The 17,545-nt window shown below is 34.2% G+C and overlaps 3 protein-coding genes across 5 annotated transcripts in view; 2 read left to right on the plus strand and 1 right to left on the minus strand.

The window, feature by feature from the left end:
- Nucleotides 1-28: 28 nt before the first annotated feature.
- On the plus strand, nt 29-9,281 carry LOC105205760 (medium-chain acyl-CoA ligase ACSF2, mitochondrial). Of its 2 annotated transcripts, none has more exons than XM_026131929.2 (9): nt 29-640; nt 1,403-1,512; nt 2,201-2,726; nt 5,545-5,728; nt 5,998-6,207; nt 7,470-7,604; nt 7,779-7,892; nt 7,994-8,230; nt 8,811-9,281. In XM_026131929.2, exons 1-9 carry the CDS (start codon nt 621-623, stop codon nt 9,108-9,110), a joined length of 1,836 nt encoding a protein of 611 aa, XP_025987714.1. In that variant the 5' UTR covers nt 29-620; the 3' UTR covers nt 9,111-9,281. The 2 variants fall into 2 exon arrangements, with proteins under 2 accessions (XP_025987714.1, XP_011173564.1); XM_011175262.3 differs by having other exon boundaries at nt 97-378.
- Nucleotides 1,568-17,545, minus strand: part of LOC105205763 — a 44,671-nt gene continuing 28,693 nt past the window's right edge. For both annotated transcript variants that reach the window (XM_011175265.3, XM_011175266.3), the window contains exon 3: nt 1,568-2,293. In XM_011175265.3, coding sequence (XP_011173567.2) covers nt 2,268-2,293 — 26 coding nt within the window. In that variant the 3' untranslated portion in view covers nt 1,568-2,267. The remainder of the gene's footprint in view (nt 2,294-17,545) is intronic.
- Nucleotides 10,065-11,924, plus strand: LOC105205762 (splicing factor U2af 38 kDa subunit). Its single transcript, XM_011175264.3, has 5 exons — nt 10,065-10,259; nt 10,351-10,438; nt 10,759-10,825; nt 10,910-11,198; nt 11,285-11,924. Exons 1-5 carry the CDS (start codon nt 10,216-10,218, stop codon nt 11,520-11,522), a joined length of 726 nt encoding a protein of 241 aa, XP_011173566.1. The 5' UTR covers nt 10,065-10,215; the 3' UTR covers nt 11,523-11,924.

Genomic DNA, 17,545 nt, shown 5'->3' on the forward strand with positions numbered 1-17,545 from the left:
GCAACATCGCTCACAATGTGTACAGTGTGTTCTCTACTCATACAAATGACGTGGCATTTGTTGCGGACTGAAAACTAGTTAGAACCACTTAACGAGATATCAATAAGCTGAGTTGCTGATATGAGTCTGAATTAAAAGCATCATGTTTATCTGCATTCACATTCGCTTTATTGCACTATCAGTGCATTGAACGAGTCTTACTGAACGTACACGCGTTGACAATCACATCAGTTAAATGAAAGCGTTCCCCGCATTGCAGTGGTCCGCCTCTATTTAGTTATTTCTATTCGCGATATATTCTGCGCTGAACGCATTAAATCACAGGCAGTGTTACGTAATTTATTCCACAAGTACATCAGTGCATATCCGTTTGTGAATGTACGTGTGTGATAGGAAGAATTACTTGATAAGATTAACAGAAAAAGAAACGGATAAGATTAATAAGAAGGATGTTTTATTGTGATATTGTGTTGATATTAAAAAGATTATCGATATTGAATCATATTAACTTATTTCATACGTGCTACTAAAAGTTAAAGTTAAAAATTTCCAATCTTTATGATATATAGCTTTACTGATACCAGTACAATCTTGGATGATTTGTTTTTTTTCCGTTGTGTATGAATAGTCAATGCAAAAAGTATTTTAATTTTTTATTAACATAAAATATTACGGTTATTGATATAAATAGATGCAATATAAAAAGTTTAAAAATTCGTAATTCAAACTTTTTTTCACGTATAGTATTGTTTTATTCATGAAAATAAATAAGAAGTCGTCTTAATTATAAAATATTACTTCCTTTGATTACAAGAGATATTTAATATTATATATCCATAATTCTTTCTTCAATGGTTACATAATTTCAAAACAAACATTGTAAACATGTGGTCTCGCAATTTAATTTTTTTCGAATATATAAATCATATTTCTTATGTTTTCTCTATTTGTATGTATTAAATTAAATAGTTGTTTAGTTACAATAGACGTGATGAGTCAGAGAATTTTATATTGCATTTGTAGTGAGTAAAAAAATTTTGTGATGTATTTTTCAAAGAGAAAGATTCTTTATACAAATGTCCAACTAAATGTTTCTTAAATTAAAAGAAGACCTTTAAACATTATAAAATTGATGTCATTTGTAAATATTTTTAAATATTTTGAATGCGCTTAACGTTATGGAAAAAATGTGGTTTTTACATATATTACTATTTAAGATTAAGCAATATATACAATTTTACTACTGTTCAAGAGATGAAGAGAGTTTAAGAAACAGATAATGTTGTGGCGAATATGAGATAAGGGTTTTACTCTCACCAGAGTAGATTATTTTCATGTAAAGTTTAGTGAGCGTTCTGCCTTCTTACGCGACACAAGTCTGATTAAAACTGTTTTTCTTTAGAAAAATGCTTTCTTCATTTAATTCGGTTTCGCGATGTGCTGCGTCCAAAATTTTGAAATTTCATTTAAACCACTCACGATGTTTCTCCATGCTGCGTTCTAATCATAAAGGTATGTAAAGGAAAGTTATAATGTCAAATAAATTTAATGTAACTTCGAGACCTAATATAGTATAAGTTTAATTTATTATAACAAGTATAAATTATACAATATTCAACATTGAAATTATACTGAAGGACGTTGAATCTATAGATAGTTTCCACAGCTAAGCTCCCTTTTTATCTATGTATATTAGCAATAATTATACTTTTCAATAATGTCGAAATTAAGGCATAATTTGAGTACATAAAATTGCAAAAAAGTATAAAAAGAAGAAATATTATATTTTTTGGTCAAAGTGGATCTTGGTGCTTGATAATATTTTTACATCAATTTGTAAATTTTTTAGTTTTCTAAATTGTATGTCAGATTTGAAACAAAGAGAGAGTTGGATGGATAGAAATTATTAAGCACTACGACCGACAAACAACATTTCTTTTCTTTCTTCTATTATTCACATATCATTGCAAAAAAAGTAATACTTTGCAAAAATTTGAATAGATAACGATTAAATATTTTTCGCCTATGTTGAGATCTCGCTGTTAGTATTATTTTAACAATGTTTTAATATGAGAATTTTGTTGATAAAAAAATTTAAAACTTTATCAAATTAATTTCAAAGATAAAAATACACAACTTGATCTGCGGAATTCGACGTCTGTGCTTTTAAATTTTTATTGTAATTAAAAAATTGTTGCAGAAAAACGTCAGATTCAAAGATCGAATATCCAAGCAAGGGTCAATTTTTCTCATGCAATCAAAGCCGCTCACATGTACAATCCCGGCGAATCTCCTATAACAGACAAAACCATCGGACAGTTATTAGATGAGGCAGTTACGATGTGGCCTGAACGGACTTCTCTTGTTTCAATTCCTCAAAATATTCGTTTGACATTCACTCAGCTTCTTCGACGGGTCGACTCGTTGGCCGCGGGTCTCAAAAAGCTAGGCTTAAAAAAGGGTGATCGACTGGGCCTCTGGGGTCCGAATGATGTAGAATGGTTTATAACTTTTTTTAGTGCAGCAAGGTTGGGATTAATCGTCGTCGCGATTAATCCCGCTTATCAGCAGAACGAATTAGTGTACTGTTTGCAAAAAGTTGGCGTAAAGGCGATTATCTCGCCCGACAAATTCAAAACGCAAAATTATCCAAAGATGTTGCTCGCCGCCAAGGAAGTGTGCCCTACTTTGGAACATATTATCATTTATTCACCTGATCATGTGACGTAAGAGACTTCAATGTTATCATATTAAAGTATCACAAATGTGAGTAAATACTCATACTCACGGAAAAGATTTCTGGATTCAATTACCACTGTTTTTCTATGTATCATGAAATAAAATTAATATAGAGACATAATTATTATTTACAGAATAATATTTTTTTCTTAAATAGAAAAAATCTTAAATCTTGAATAAAATAATCTTGGTGTTGTTAGACACTGAAAATTTAAGACAAACTCATAATATTCTTGATTTAACAATAGACTGATTTGAAACAAATTTGAAGAAGCAGAGGTCATATACGAGATAAACGTATAAAGTAGAGATATAAGATACACTCGGCATTATACGCAGCATAAGTAACGGTTATCTTTACAAAGAATATTTTTTTAATACTTATTTTAAAATATACTCATCACAAATTACCAAAAACTCATAATCATACATTTAAAAATGTATTCTCTTTCGAAGAATATTATAAAATTGTATCGAAAGAAAGTCAAAATAATAAGCAAATTGAATTTTTATTTTAATTTAATATTCTTGATTGAGAAGTATTAAATTCAGAATGCATTTTGAATAAATTTGATGCTTATGATTACCTTGTGATAGGTTTGCGGATAAATTTATGAAATATTTGAAATAAGTAATATTTAGTCATACATATTTTTCTATATGTACACACAGAAATTCAAGTAAATATTACTTATATTAAATAAAAAATAAATCTATTTTAAAAATATGTTTTAAAATATTCACGACTATGAAGTAAGTGGCGTTTAATAACTCAAATGTTCATTATAGTTTCTTAAGTATTAAAATACGTTAATCGGTACTTAAAAAAAGAAAGTTAAAAATTGGGTAATCACTCGTCGTACAATTAGTTTTATCTTGTTTCTTTCGTTAACTCTTATCTTGCCAGTTTCAATGAAACAGTGCATGAAGAAGTAAACAGTAGAAACAGCATAATAACAAAGTCATAGAAGTTTAAATCCAGATCGATTTTCAGGTAGAAATTGCTGTGCCTAAAGATACTTGTATATAATTTCTTTTACTTTTTGTTAAACAAAAAAACAAATATTCAAACAATTTCCGTTATAATTATTATAGTTATAATTATTAATTATTTTCTTATATTATACATAATATTAATTAATTATTATTATAAATAATAATAGTTAACAAAGTTTCCTAAAACGGTCGCCATAATATCTTGGAAACAAGTGACTCGATTGACTTACGCTTTTACATGCATGTGCAGAATGTCTCTCTTTATCCTTGAAAATAGTAATAACAAGAATAGTATGTTCATTAAACATTTATAAGAAATTTAAGTCTTGAATAGATTTTCATTCGATCTTTAAAACATTCACTGATTTACTTAAGAGATGGAAATTTAAACACATGGAATTGTTATAAAATATTCACGACTATGAAATAATTATGCAAGTGACGTTTAAATGACTCATATGTTCATTATAGTTTCTTAAGTGTTGAAATATTACTGTCAGTAGATAAAAAATATTATTGTCACTGGGTGTTTGCAACAATGCTTTCAAATTTTCGCCAAGGCTCTTCGGAAAATTGATTTTTTTTAGTTTTTATTTCGGTAAATATTAAATTATTATTTTTATTTTCTTTTGTTCAAACAATAAGTATATTTATATAGATTAAAAAATTCTTTGATTTTAGTGTTTCACATAATTTAAGAAAATAACAATTATGAAACAAATAATGTACAAAATGATTTGTAACATTTCAATTATAAAACCGAGATCTATACAAATTCATAATAAATATTATCTAAATATAATTAAATATGCATAATTTTATATTCATAAGTCCAATCTTTCGTGAGCTTTAGGATACTTTTAGTATGTTATCACACGAGAACGCGTGCATTCACGTGAATATCGCGTGAGTCCTCACATTTGACTGACAGATATCTTTTGTATGGCTTTACGAAATGGATTAAGAACATATGGTTATTGTATCATAACGTTTCGTGCCCCTATATTTTTGTAAATGTCAGTTTCTATTGTACGTAACGATATATGATGTCCATTAGATTTTACAAATTAGTCTATTTTCATTCTTTTTTATGTAAATTATCAGTAAATCTCTGAACTTTTAATAAATTCTTATTATATTTAAAAAAATATTAAGTATAAAATTAAACAAAAAGTTTAACATTTAATTTATGTTTAATTAAAAAATAATATTTTTATTTATCCTCATATATTAATATTTTTATATATCCTCATATATTAATAGAAAATTATACTATATACGTATTATATATAGAAATTTTATTATAATAGATAATTATTAAAATGTCACATTAATTTGAATATGCTTCTTGGTAAATGGCCGAGGTTCTAAGCATTCTGTTTCATGACATGAGAATAGTGTATCGATCGAAAAGGAGACGAAGATTGAACGATTCGAAATACTGAGAAGGGTGATGGTATTTAAAACGAAATAGTTTCGATGTCAAAGAAAATGTTCACACAAACCCTGGCTAACCCGTTGAGATTCGTTTCTTTAAAACCGTTTCTCTTTTTAATTTCTTCCATCATTTTCATTGTGCGTTTTCTTTACGTTTTGCCGTTGCACTCGGTAAACGTGAGATCGCGTGTTTCCATTTAAGCGTAGCGCTATAGCTCTCCAACTTTTACCGATCAACTGATTTGATTAATAACCGTATGGAAGAATCATGGTGCAATTAGGTTAATAGCTTCACCGAGGTCTTTCCATTCGCGCTCGTAAACACCGTGTCATTGAGGAAATGTAAACGATATTCGCACGTCTAATTTATAGCGGTACGCGTCGTTTTGCCGACGTTGAAGTTTCGGCAACGACAGCGGAAGTGGATGCGATCGCCGCCGAGCAGGACAAAATATCGTGCAATGACGGATGCAGTATACAGTTCACGTCGGGTTCCACCGGAAGGTCCAAAGCTACGCTCATCTCGCACAAAAGTCTCGTAAACAACAGCAAAGAGGTGAATTGTACAAATAGAAAAGTTAGATATTAGAATGCACTCTAACTCGTCCTATCGGATTAATTAAAGAATTAAGAAATTAGTAATATTTAAGTGACAATAGAGAGTAACACTATTCTCTTAATTCATAAGATAGGATAACCATTTAAAATGATTATTTTGACTAACGTAATTTCTTTATGTTTCATGCCTGATTTAAGTTAAGTGTTACACTTGCTATGTTTTCTCTTCATATCTTTGAAAGAATCGCATTATTTCTGTGTTGGCAGGCTGCGCGAAGGGCGAAGATAACTATCGAGAACAAAATATGTTTAAACATGCCGCTATTCCACGCATTTGGTTTGGTAATGGGTCAAGTGCTCATCCTTCACAAGGGAAACGCCGTGGTCATAGAAGAACGCTCCTTCAATCCAGTAAAAACCTTGAAGGCGATAGCGCAAGAAAAGTGTGCCATAACATACGGAACGCCAACTATGTGGGTGAGCAAGGACGAAATAGCTGCATGCCAGATTGTGTTTGAAAAATTTCCGCTCGGTAATGACACGTTTCACGATGCGCTTATAAAGATTGTACAATTAATGTATTTCAATATGACGTTAGGACAAACATTTCTGATGAGGTGACGTTATTATCTAAATTGTTAAAATACCACGAAAGTCATCCGGAAGCCGTAGGAGCGCGCGATAAGTAATCACGCTTACTGAGCGGAATTCCGAATCGATAAAACTTGTATGATTCATGAATAAATCCCGTCTAAGCTAAACCTTGTTAGTCCCGCAAAGTGATTTTTTTTTACGAACAATTTATTTTCGACATGCCCGTATTATAGAATATATTAATAGCAACTAAATTTTCTCTTCATTTTTTAACACTGGCAACTCTTATTTTTTTTATTATTTTGTCTACAGTACAATCTAATCATAAAAAGTAAATTTTATTTAATTAGTAATCATTGTTAGTTAATAGAATAAAAGGAAGTAACCACTTATATCTTACTGCGTAAGTGGAAGTGTAAGATGTTTATCTTACGTTCTGATAATTTATAAAAAATTGAAGATAATTTATCACGTGTACAAGAACAAGTAAAGAATACATAATAATTTTTTTCTATCAATTGTACATTATAGAAAAAAATAATTTTAATAATTATACGTATTGCAATAATGCGGCTATTTTGAATGAAAATATTTTATTACTTTGACATGCTATATCCTTTAAATGTCTGCTGTGTACCATTGTGCACGTGATTGTTATATCTCACTGCTCAAGAATTCGATTAAAATAATTATCCGTTAATAACACATGTAATGATAGTGTAATAATTGATTTATATACATATATCAACGTTTTAATCATACAAGATCATTTTGCGAGGATTTGATTATTTTTGTTAATCATTTTAACCGATTTTTTTAGTAAACAATCCCCAACATCTTCATGCATTTCTGATGTTAGAACTTACTGACGACGATGTTTCAGCTAATTGTTATGAGAAACTCTATCCACGTTTATACACATTCAATATTTTATAAGCACATAGACGCGCACTGTTTACGTGCTTAAACCATTTTTTCTTAGAAACTGTAAGACAAACAAGAAGTAAATTGTTCTACATATTTTACTTATTCATTAAGTTATTTTTTAATTTCCTTCAACTATGTCGGCCCGCATTTTTTCAGAAATTTATAGAAAATTAATATTCGAAATAAGCCAAGTTTGATTCATGTGTGATTCCACTTAGGTGAACTTAATCGAGGCACAGCAACGATTGCAGCTACCGATGGACAGTCTTCAGGCAGGAATTACCGGTGGTGCACCTGCGTCTTCTGAACTCTTCAAGCGAATTCGAGGCTTGCTCGGCTTCAACGATATGATGGTAAAATCAATCAAAGCTATAGTTCTTCAGTTCGCCAGTTTTAGAGATTACTTATCACGATCGTGATAATCAATTGGCGTCATAAATTTTAGACGACAATTTTAATATTTGCATCCTCTACATTCATCTATTTATACAAATCTCTGTATTAATGAAATAAACTTCTAATTACAGAGCATATATGGCCTCACAGAAACAACGGCTGTAGTATTTCAATCATTGCGTGGAGAGGATTGGCACCTTTCGGAGAGCACTGTGGGACATTTGGGAAATCATTGTGAAGCGATGGTATACTTCAATTCGTTATTCTGGAAATAACTTCCTTTAGTTTCGATCTTCATGGCTTTGTCATGTGTGCATCTTTTGACACGTATTTTTGCATAAACTAGATCGTCGATAAAAACAACTTGCCCGTTCCTTTTGGAAAATCTGGTGAACTTTGGATTCGCTCGTATTGTAATATGTTGTGTTACTGGAACGACGAAGAAATCACAAAGAGGACCTTGACGGAGGACGGTTGGTTAAAAACGGGCGATCAGGCTGTTTTAGAGGAAAACGGATACGCTACCATAGTCGGGAGACTTAAAGATATGCTTATTAGAGGAGGAGAAAATATTTTCCCTAGGGTAAGCACAATCATTTAAACGATGTAAGATGTACATTACTCTACTAAACGCATTTCATTTTTCAATATATATATAAAACAAAAACAAATCGATTAAAGATATACTAAAAAAAAAAAAAAATTAGATGACTATTTTATGAGTTTTCTTTAAAAAATGGTAGTATCTTTCGTACTAAATTTTTTAAAAAATTATTTAACTCACTGCTACTTGCTTCCTTTACCTGATATGATTATAAAGGAAGACTGGGTTAAAAGAAACAGGGTAAGTTGTAACATTTATATAAAAAAGAATGTGAACAAGATAAAAGTGTAAAAGAGAAAAATTTGTTATGACCAGCACAACAAACTTTTATCTTTTCTTTTTACGCGCTTTCATATCGTGTTCATAACATTTTTTATAGATGTTACAACTTACCAGTGTTATCTTTATCCCACTCTCCCTTATTATTTCAAATAATGTAGACGTACAATCTTGATTCTGAGTCTTACTTTTCGAAACAGAAAATTCATACACAAAAATTTTTTGAAAATTTCATTCAATCAAAGATTTCACTCAATTTGCGTTTTCATGCGTTTTGTAGGAAATTGAAGATTTCCTGATGACTCATCCCAAAATAGCACAGGCGCAAGTTATAGGGGCATATGATGAGGTCTACGGAGAAGAAGTTTGTGCATGTATTCAACTTCGCGAGAATGCTACAATGACGAAGAACGAGCTAACGGACTATTGTAAAGGCAAAATAGCGCATTTTAAAATACCGCGTTACGTAAAGTTCGTAGATGAATATCCAAAGACCACGACCGGAAAAATTCAGAAATTCCGTCTGAAAGAACAAATGGAAGACAGCGGTGTGATACCGGCAAGTCCAAAACATTCGTAATAATTATGGACAATAGTGATAAAATTTTGTAAAAAATCTAGTGATAGAAATTATAAATTGTATAATTATTATTGCGCGAGTTTACATAAATTATATAATTTACAAGTCTAGGAATTATATGTCTATTAATTGTGTAACTAATAGATATTATAAAACATTGTAAAAATTATATTTGTAAAAGTTGTTTAATCTTCTAATCTTGCATGTTGAAGTGTACTTTGTTAAAATAATATTCAAAAAATTCAAATATTTTCTTAATCTTAATAATAATCTTCTATCTAATATTATCTCATTATATTATTTAAAGTAATAAAAAAGTTATAATAAATCAGAGTGAGGTAAGTTAATATATTTTTTTAATTAAATTAAGTTAAATTAATAACTTATAAAATTAATTTAATTACGTTAAAAGTTACATGAAAAAAATTGACTAATTAAAAACTAAGATTAGATCAAATTAAGATTAAAAAATCAAGATTAAATTAAATTAAAGATTAATTTTGAAAAGCATTATTCCTTAGATTAAATTAAAAATTCATAAGTTAGATTACTCAAAACAATTACAACATATCCTCAAACAAATTTAATATTTTATTTGTAAATTAAGTTTATGTAAAATAACAAAGAATTTTGTTTAAAAATATTTTTTATTTAAGAATACAGTCTTTCTTTTATAACTTTTTTTTTATATAAATACATTTTTAACTTAGAAATTAATAAAGTTAATAAATCAAAGTTTATTTGTTTCAAAAATAATTTAAAAAAAAATTAAAGTTAAAAGTGAAGTTATACATATAAAATTAACTAAGTTAACAATTATTAATTTTTTAATTTTATTATTTAACTTTTAACTTTTTAACTAATTGTTATCCAACCCTATTAATAAAATAATATTAATATTACAAAAAATTATGTAGGATAATTACAATTCGTTGCGATTGATTAATGTCCTGTCGATAAGGCAGTTCTCTCGATGTATTCATGGTCGCAGTCGTACATCGTACATACATACTCGTAACATTGTCGGATCTTTTTGAAGCATATAGATCTAGTTATTTGACTGTGATACAATTGTGACACGCTCGAATCAGCTGATTTTCGGATTATGGCCGAATATCTGGCATCGATTTTCGGGACTGAGAAGGACAAGTAAGCGTCAAATCGTGATTCCATGTCGTTGCTTTGCACGAAATAGAGGTTATGGTTATGATATAAACTATAAATTTACCTATGTTTTCAGAGTCAATTGTTCATTTTATTTCAAGATAGGCGCCTGTCGACATGGAGATCGATGCTCGCGAATTCATAATAAACCGACCTTTAGTCAGGTAAGATACATTTGCTTATCTTTTATGTTTGAAATAATTTGCATATAATCTATAATTGTAACTCCATTTACATACGGTGCACTGTATTATTAAAATTGCAAAGCTTTTTCGTGTGACTGGCTACATTATTCCGTCACGACCGTGATATTTAAACATTCTTTTAAAATATGTATTTGACAAGTGATGCCTTGAAATTTGGAACAGTATTTTTGTCTTTTGTACATGTATTAAATAGGGTTTAAATTGGTCCAAGAAAGTAATAAAATGAATTTCATTATTACGCAACGTATATATTGTTTACGCAAGTCTGTGTTCTTCAGACGTGCCTACTGCAGAATCTGTATGTAAACCCTCAGAATTCTGCGAAAAGCGCAGATGGATCTCACTGTGAGTATTGTATCAAGTCTTAATAAGAATATTATGTAATATACAATATGTACATTATATAGCTCGGAATGTATTTTACAATAGTGGTCGCAAACGTGTCTGACGAAGAGATGCAAGAACATTACGATAATTTTTTCGAGGATGTTTTCATCGAATGCGAGGACAAGTACGGGGAAATCGAGGAGATGAACGTGTGTGACAATCTCGGCGATCACTTGGTTGGAAATGTTTATATAAAATTTCGCAGAGAGGAGGATGCTGAGAGAGCGGTGAACGACTTGAACAATCGTTGGTTCGGCGGCAGACCGGTTTACGCCGAGCTCTCGCCCGTCACCGATTTTCGCGAGGCCTGCTGTCGTCAATATGAAATGGGGTAAATTATCTGTGAGCTAAAACACAATTTACAAAGCGTAATAAACAGGCACGAAAATGTATACGTGAAATTGTGTGTGCGTTTAGCGAGTGCACGCGTTCCGGATTCTGTAACTTCATGCACTTGAAGCCCATCTCCCGGGAGCTGCGCCGCTACTTGTACAGCCGAAAGAAGGGCAAGGGTCGATCAAGATCACGCTCGAGATCGCGAGGTCGCGACCGCAGGAAGAGATCCCGATCTCGAGATAGAAGATCTAGATCTAAAGATCGACGCAAGGGACGAGACGAGAAGGGGGGCAGGGACGGCAGATCTGGGCGCTACTAATAAAATTTTGTTCGTACATTTTAAATTTAGTTTTCATTATATCCGAGATTTAGTATATCTACTTGTGATTTTTGATAGTTAAGTTCTGTCTTATATTTTAAGAAATCATATGAAATTGTATTCCTTTATTATTAAACAAATAATAGTTCGAAAGTTCATGTAAAACATTTTCTGTCTAATTGATAATTTTTTTCCTTCGATGTTTTATATTCATCGTTCAATATTAAATTACTGTGGTATTACTGGGGTATATAAGTTCTGTAATAGCGGTATAGGCGGCAGCACCAACTTACTGATGTGTGTCTAGAAAAAAATACACTATTGTATTTTTACAAGATATATTTTTTGTGTATGCATATCAATTAAGATAAATAATGGGTAATGTATACTCAAAATTTTTCATTAAAATATTGAAAAAATATTTAGTCGGTATTTTATCCTGATTCCTTCTTCTCTTAGTTAAGAAAAATAAATAATAAAACTCTAAATATGTATTTACTATAAATGATTAATTACGTAAATTATATATACGCATTTATATTTTTTACTAATTTTTTTTAAGATAAAAATAAAGTTTTAAAATCTTAACACATTTATTAATGAAATAATTGTACATTTGCCTATTTATTTTAGTGATATTTTGGAGATAGCAACGTTTATCTCTAAAATAAAAATAAAGATTTATAAAAAATTATATCAGGATTTTTTATTTTTATCGAATTTTCTTTTTCAATACTTTCTACTAGAAACTTGTACATTCGTCACAAGATGTCACTTGTAGCATCTCGTAACATTAAATTTTATTTTTAGTTTCTATCGTTACAATATAAATATCATTTCAAATATTAACTTAATATTTGAAAAATAGTATTTGTTTATAAAAGTCAGTTTATTTAAGAAAAAATAATTTATACGAATTGTGTAAATTGTATAAAACTGTTCATACCTATATAAAAATAAATATCAATTTTTAGAAATATATATATGAAGTTATGTCATATTATTATATAAGCAGTCGCAAAATAAAAATCTTATAAATTTTCCAACGTTCCAAAACTGTAAAAATTTGCAACAAGGTTAACAACTCGCGAGTAATTTCCAACGTAGACGGTAAATCTCTTCCCGATAATAGCGACTTCGCGCAGTGCAGGGGCTATTCGCGAGCCAAGGCTTTATTCTCTTTTGTTCTTATTTTAATCGGTGCCCGCGCATATTCCTTGTCTCGTGCCGACCAACTGTTGCTCAACAAGTTGTTGTTGAAAGATGACGCGAAGGTGTGGCGGGCGTGCGCGCAGCCAAGCAAGAATAGCAAGAAAAAATTAGAAGGGAGAGGAAAAAAGAAGAGAGAGAGGAAAGAAAAAACGCAGCAAAGAGAGAGAGAGAGGAGAGGGAGGGATAGCATCGACGGTTTTCAAGGAGAATCACGTCTCTCCTCGGAATCGGTTCATCCGAACCGGGCACGTGTTTCGGCTGGGCCTAATTGGCGGGCTCTCGGGGCCTCTTGCCTCGCTTCAAGACTCCGAACGGGCGTGCATTACCGCAGCAGATGGTGGTCGTGATTGCAGCTGCCTCCGATGAACACCTGCCTTCTCTTTCGAACGACTATCGGAATACCGATGTCTGTTCTCTTTGCTGCCATGCACTCACTATGCGTTGTCGTTTATCTCGCGCGCTTTTGAGATTTATATCGGTCGATTCCACCAACCTTTTCGGAGAAAAATGATAATAATCGTCACGACCGGAAGAATCAACGTGCGTCAAGTCGCGGTCAATTTTATTAACGCGTGCACATTCGTGCCGAAAAGAATGCCCGCGATATTAACATATTGCCGTAATACGGGTTACATATAAAGCATATCCGATTCCGTTAAACATGTACATAATTATTCGTTTGCGCCTGTACGTGGGATTCGATTATGGATGAGTTGTAAATGCATCGCGGTTGTCCGTCATGGTTTAGCTATAATGCGCATACGACGAATACGATGTTTTTCAAATATTTCCATATGTTTTTATAACGTCATACATTAAATAAAACGCCCCTGTAAATGTTATTGCGCGCGCCCAAGTTGATTTGAATGCGAATCCCTAAAAAAAATATATATCCCGTATCGAATATGTATCGTAACAAAATTTTATTGTTGAAAATTTACGGTTGGATTTTCTTTGACCGCGGTTGCAAATTTTATTAGCAAGAGAAAAGGATCGATTTTCATTTCATAAAACAATCGACAATGCACGAAAATATAATACGGTAACAGAATTGTTACGATCTGTAAAAGCCCCTTGTCCAAAACTCTATGAACAATTTTTTCTTAAATATTATAAATATAAATATATATTATTTATAAAAAAATGAAGATGGAAAAGACTTTTATAAATAAGCGCCCATAGACGACGACAGTTCAATTAAAGAGAATCAGTCAGCTCTTAATTTCAATTTAATAATTCTGACATTGAATCGATATCCTTTCAATTAAATTTTCTTTCTTCTACGATGAATTCCGCCACAAGTTAATTCATTCACACTAATGTTACTTGAGATATCACGAATGTAAAAGCGTGGAAAAAGATTCTCCTGAGAATGTCGATACGCGAAGTTGCAAATTGAAAGCTGAGCTAGAACTGAATATAATAGTCCGCTAGCGGGTTATTCGAGAACCATAATTAATCCTGGCAATCCGCCAGAATATCTTGGTCACAAAGGAAAGAGACTCGTTTCTGTACCGTCAGATGGGCACAGAAGAAGAGAAGAGAAAGGAGAAACACGAGAGAGAGAGAGAGAGAGAGAGAAGAGAGAAAAAGAGAGAGAGAAAAAGCAACTCCCGAAATGTGCGCGTAGAAAATCGCGCGTCTGCCGAAGTCCGACGAGAACAACGGACAGCTGTGACCGCGATTTCCCTCGTCAGGGAAACGAGCTAACGAGCTGTCAAACGTCACCGAGCCGGAAGGGCCCGGGCCGTTGTTGAATCTCGGTGACGCGGCGACGGACGCATCTTCGATCGGCTTCCCCGCGAACCGAGCCTTCCGTAGCAGGATGTGTGCCCGTCTTCCGCTAACTGCACGACGGAGATTGGCAATTACGCCCGCCGAGATCGATTTGATATTGAAAACTGGAAACGTTTCAAATGGCAATCGGGGAAATCTCGAGTGCCACACGGCGAGGTGCGCCTCGACGCGAACAAAACGGTTCGCGGCCGGACCGTGGAATTCTCCTTATTATTTTACGAAAACGTTCAGCGTCGTCGTAACATAATGTTAACGTAACGTCGACGCGGCACAACGTTAATTAATGAGTCGTATTATCGTTCAGTTAATTATTCTCCGCTCTGTTCGCCGTTTTTAACGAGAGAATAAATCGACCTAACGACGATGGTACGCGAAAATTGCAATCGAACGTCAGGCGCGTTGCCTTTGCGACGTAAATGATTTATGAAAGCTAGGGGAAACGAGGGTCGTCGAAGAGAGCCATTCCATAAAATACGGATAACTGCGTGTCGAACAACGGCGAGAGGAACGGGAGGAGGAGGAGGAGGGAGCAGGAGGGCGCAGAGGGGACGCCTTTCAATCCCTCTGTATGAGACAACTCGTTCGATAGTGGAAAAAAAAAATGTTTCGCGAGGCCATTTAATCGTGAGGTCCGAGTGCAGCCTGCGAAAAGGCTGAACCGATGGTTTCATGCTCCGAAAAAAGATGGGCAGGCCTCTCCGAAATTCGATCACCGCAGAATCATCGCGCCCGGTGATCTTGCAGGTGATTCGACAAAGGCGGGAGCTACATCCGGCGGCTGCATCTTTCGACGAGAGTGAGAGAGTAAGAGAGAGAAAGAAGAAGAGAGAGAGAGAAGAGAGAGAGAGAGAGGAGAGAAAAAAAACAGAAGAAAATAACCGGTGGAAATTTGTAGTACGCAACGTGACGACCTAATTGGTATAATAATAAAAATGGCGCGTTTCGGCGTTGCCGTGCCGGCGAATTCTCGTTTATATGCAAATGCATCTCGGCCGCGACGCTTCAACGGCTATATCCGAACCTTCGCAAAAAGCCGATTCGCTTCTTCCGTTGGCGTTAAAACGATCTAAATGATCTAATCGAGTCTCGAGAAAATCTATGCCAGAGTCCCTGATAGTCGCGCGCCGCAACGTCGGCGAGCCGCGTTATTACTTCAAAGGCTTGTTTCATAGAGAAAGAGAGGAGACACTTTTATCCCGAGTCGTTCAAAACACAGCTCGCAACGATATTCCCCCTCCCCCCCCCGGTACGCGCACAAACGAAATAAAATTAAGTGTTGTGGAATTTTAACAATAAACGATTTTATTATGGGATATTGCACTGTGTAATAAAATTGCATCAATCTGTGCGACATGACGATATGTTATTGATGATATAATCAACAGTGGCACAAAGAACGTAAAATTAAAATATTCATCGAAATACATATTTAATCGATATTTTTACGTATATGTTGGTACGATAAAATATCACCGCGCATATACTTTCTTTCCTAGTTTCTTTTCTTCGAAATATCCTCCAGATATATAGCATTCACTCACCATATTCATATTATTTTTCCTATTTAAAAGCGCTTGAATAACGTATTCCGAGAATCGGGCGTATTCCTCTCAAGATAGACCCCGTGCAGACGGAGCGATATAGCGCTTTCGCGAGATTTATGAGGGACGTCTTTTACGCCCTTCCTCTTTCCTTTGCCTCAGAAAAGAAAACCGGTTCATCAGAATTCATTGCAATCGGTATAATCGAAATCTGTTTTTGTTCTTCCTCGATTGTGCCGCGATAATGGACAATGACATTGTTAGGGGATGCAAGAAAGGCACGAAGAATGAGGAGAAAAATGGAGGGAAGGAGTCGCGCCGGCGAAGAGAGGGTGACTATCGTCGTCGTCGTCGTCGTCGTCGTCGGGTGAAACGACTACCGGTGAAGGAACGGGCGAATAACGGCGAGTTTAATATGGCACCGCGGGGCTCGTTTAATCATTTAATCGAGTCCCCGGCATGCCTCGGTTTTCCATCGTCGTCACTCGCAGCACACCTCGTCCCGTTCTCATCTCGACGAATACCTTCGAAAGGGCCGACGCGATTACTTAAGGACGATTTCGCGCGTGTTCCGCTTCTCCTCCCTCCCTCCCGCCGTTGTTTCCATCTCCTTCTCGAGCGTTTAAGACTATCCTCCGAGAATATCGCGGGCCCTTTATCTCAACCCTGCAATATCCGGTCGCACTCGTGGCGAAACTCATCGAGTTCGGATCGGTATCCGCGAGGAGGAGGCCGGCTGAGCCCGGCCAGCGTGTGCAGATGGCCCCCGTTGATTCTGGACAGCAATATTCAAATACAAAGGGCGGCTGAGCCGTTTCGAGTGCAGAGCACACACACTCGTCTCGTCGGATCTGCGGCGGATCGCAGTAACTTGCGAGAACGTCGATGTAATGAAAGAATCTAGATGCCTAAGAGCGACGACGCGCGTCTCTCGAGTTGTAAAGTCGCAATGCATAAATCCATAAAAGTCACGTACAAAATTGCGCATAATTTCTCCGCTTCTATTTCGCAATAAACTGAAGATATTTATTTAACATAGCGTGTAATTGAACTTTTCGCATTTTGAACGACGCGACGTATGCAAGTTATTATTGAAAGGAGAATTATATTCATTTTCATTTAATTCGTATAAAAAGATTACTGTTTTCTATACAACTCTGAAAAAAAAATCCCACATTTCTCGTAGTTTCTAATACGGTATTCCATGATGAGTTTAGAGTTGAAATTGTCACGCACAACCTCGTGTTCTTCGACGTGTTGAATCGTTCGAGCAAAGAGCGTTCCAGTCGCGCGCCTCGCGTTCGATCGCACGTAAAAAGGGCGATGACACCACGTGGAAAATTAATGACAGCGTGGTTCACGAGAACCATCGGACTTGTAAAAAAAAAAAAAAACAAAAAAAAACGACGTCTAACCAGGAAGCAGTTTCACCCTTACATTCTCATTTGCCTTCGTGCCACACTGTGTCCCTTG

The sequence above is a fragment of the Solenopsis invicta genome, chromosome 5 (assembly GCF_016802725.1).
Source record: "Solenopsis invicta isolate M01_SB chromosome 5, UNIL_Sinv_3.0, whole genome shotgun sequence".
In the NCBI taxonomy this organism is placed as follows: domain Eukaryota; kingdom Metazoa; phylum Arthropoda; class Insecta; order Hymenoptera; family Formicidae; genus Solenopsis; species Solenopsis invicta.

Bases quoted from the DNA above. Each gene is read 5' to 3' on its own strand.
- LOC105205762 (XM_011175264.3), top strand. From the start codon at position 10,216: ATGGCCGAATATCTGGCATCGATTTTCGGGACTGAGAAGGACAA. The intron at 10,826-10,909 runs GTGAGTATTGTA...ATTTTACAATAG, and splicing joins AAGCGCAGATGGATCTCACT to TGGTCGCAAACGTGTCTGAC. The intron at 11,199-11,284 runs GTAAATTATCTG...GTGTGCGTTTAG, and splicing joins TGTCGTCAATATGAAATGGG to CGAGTGCACGCGTTCCGGAT.
- LOC105205760 (XM_026131929.2), top strand. From the start codon at position 621: ATGAATAGTCAATGCAAAAA. The intron at 1,513-2,200 runs GTATGTAAAGGA...AAATTGTTGCAG, and splicing joins GCTGCGTTCTAATCATAAAG to AAAAACGTCAGATTCAAAGA. The intron at 7,893-7,993 runs GTATACTTCAAT...TGCATAAACTAG, and splicing joins GAAATCATTGTGAAGCGATG to ATCGTCGATAAAAACAACTT.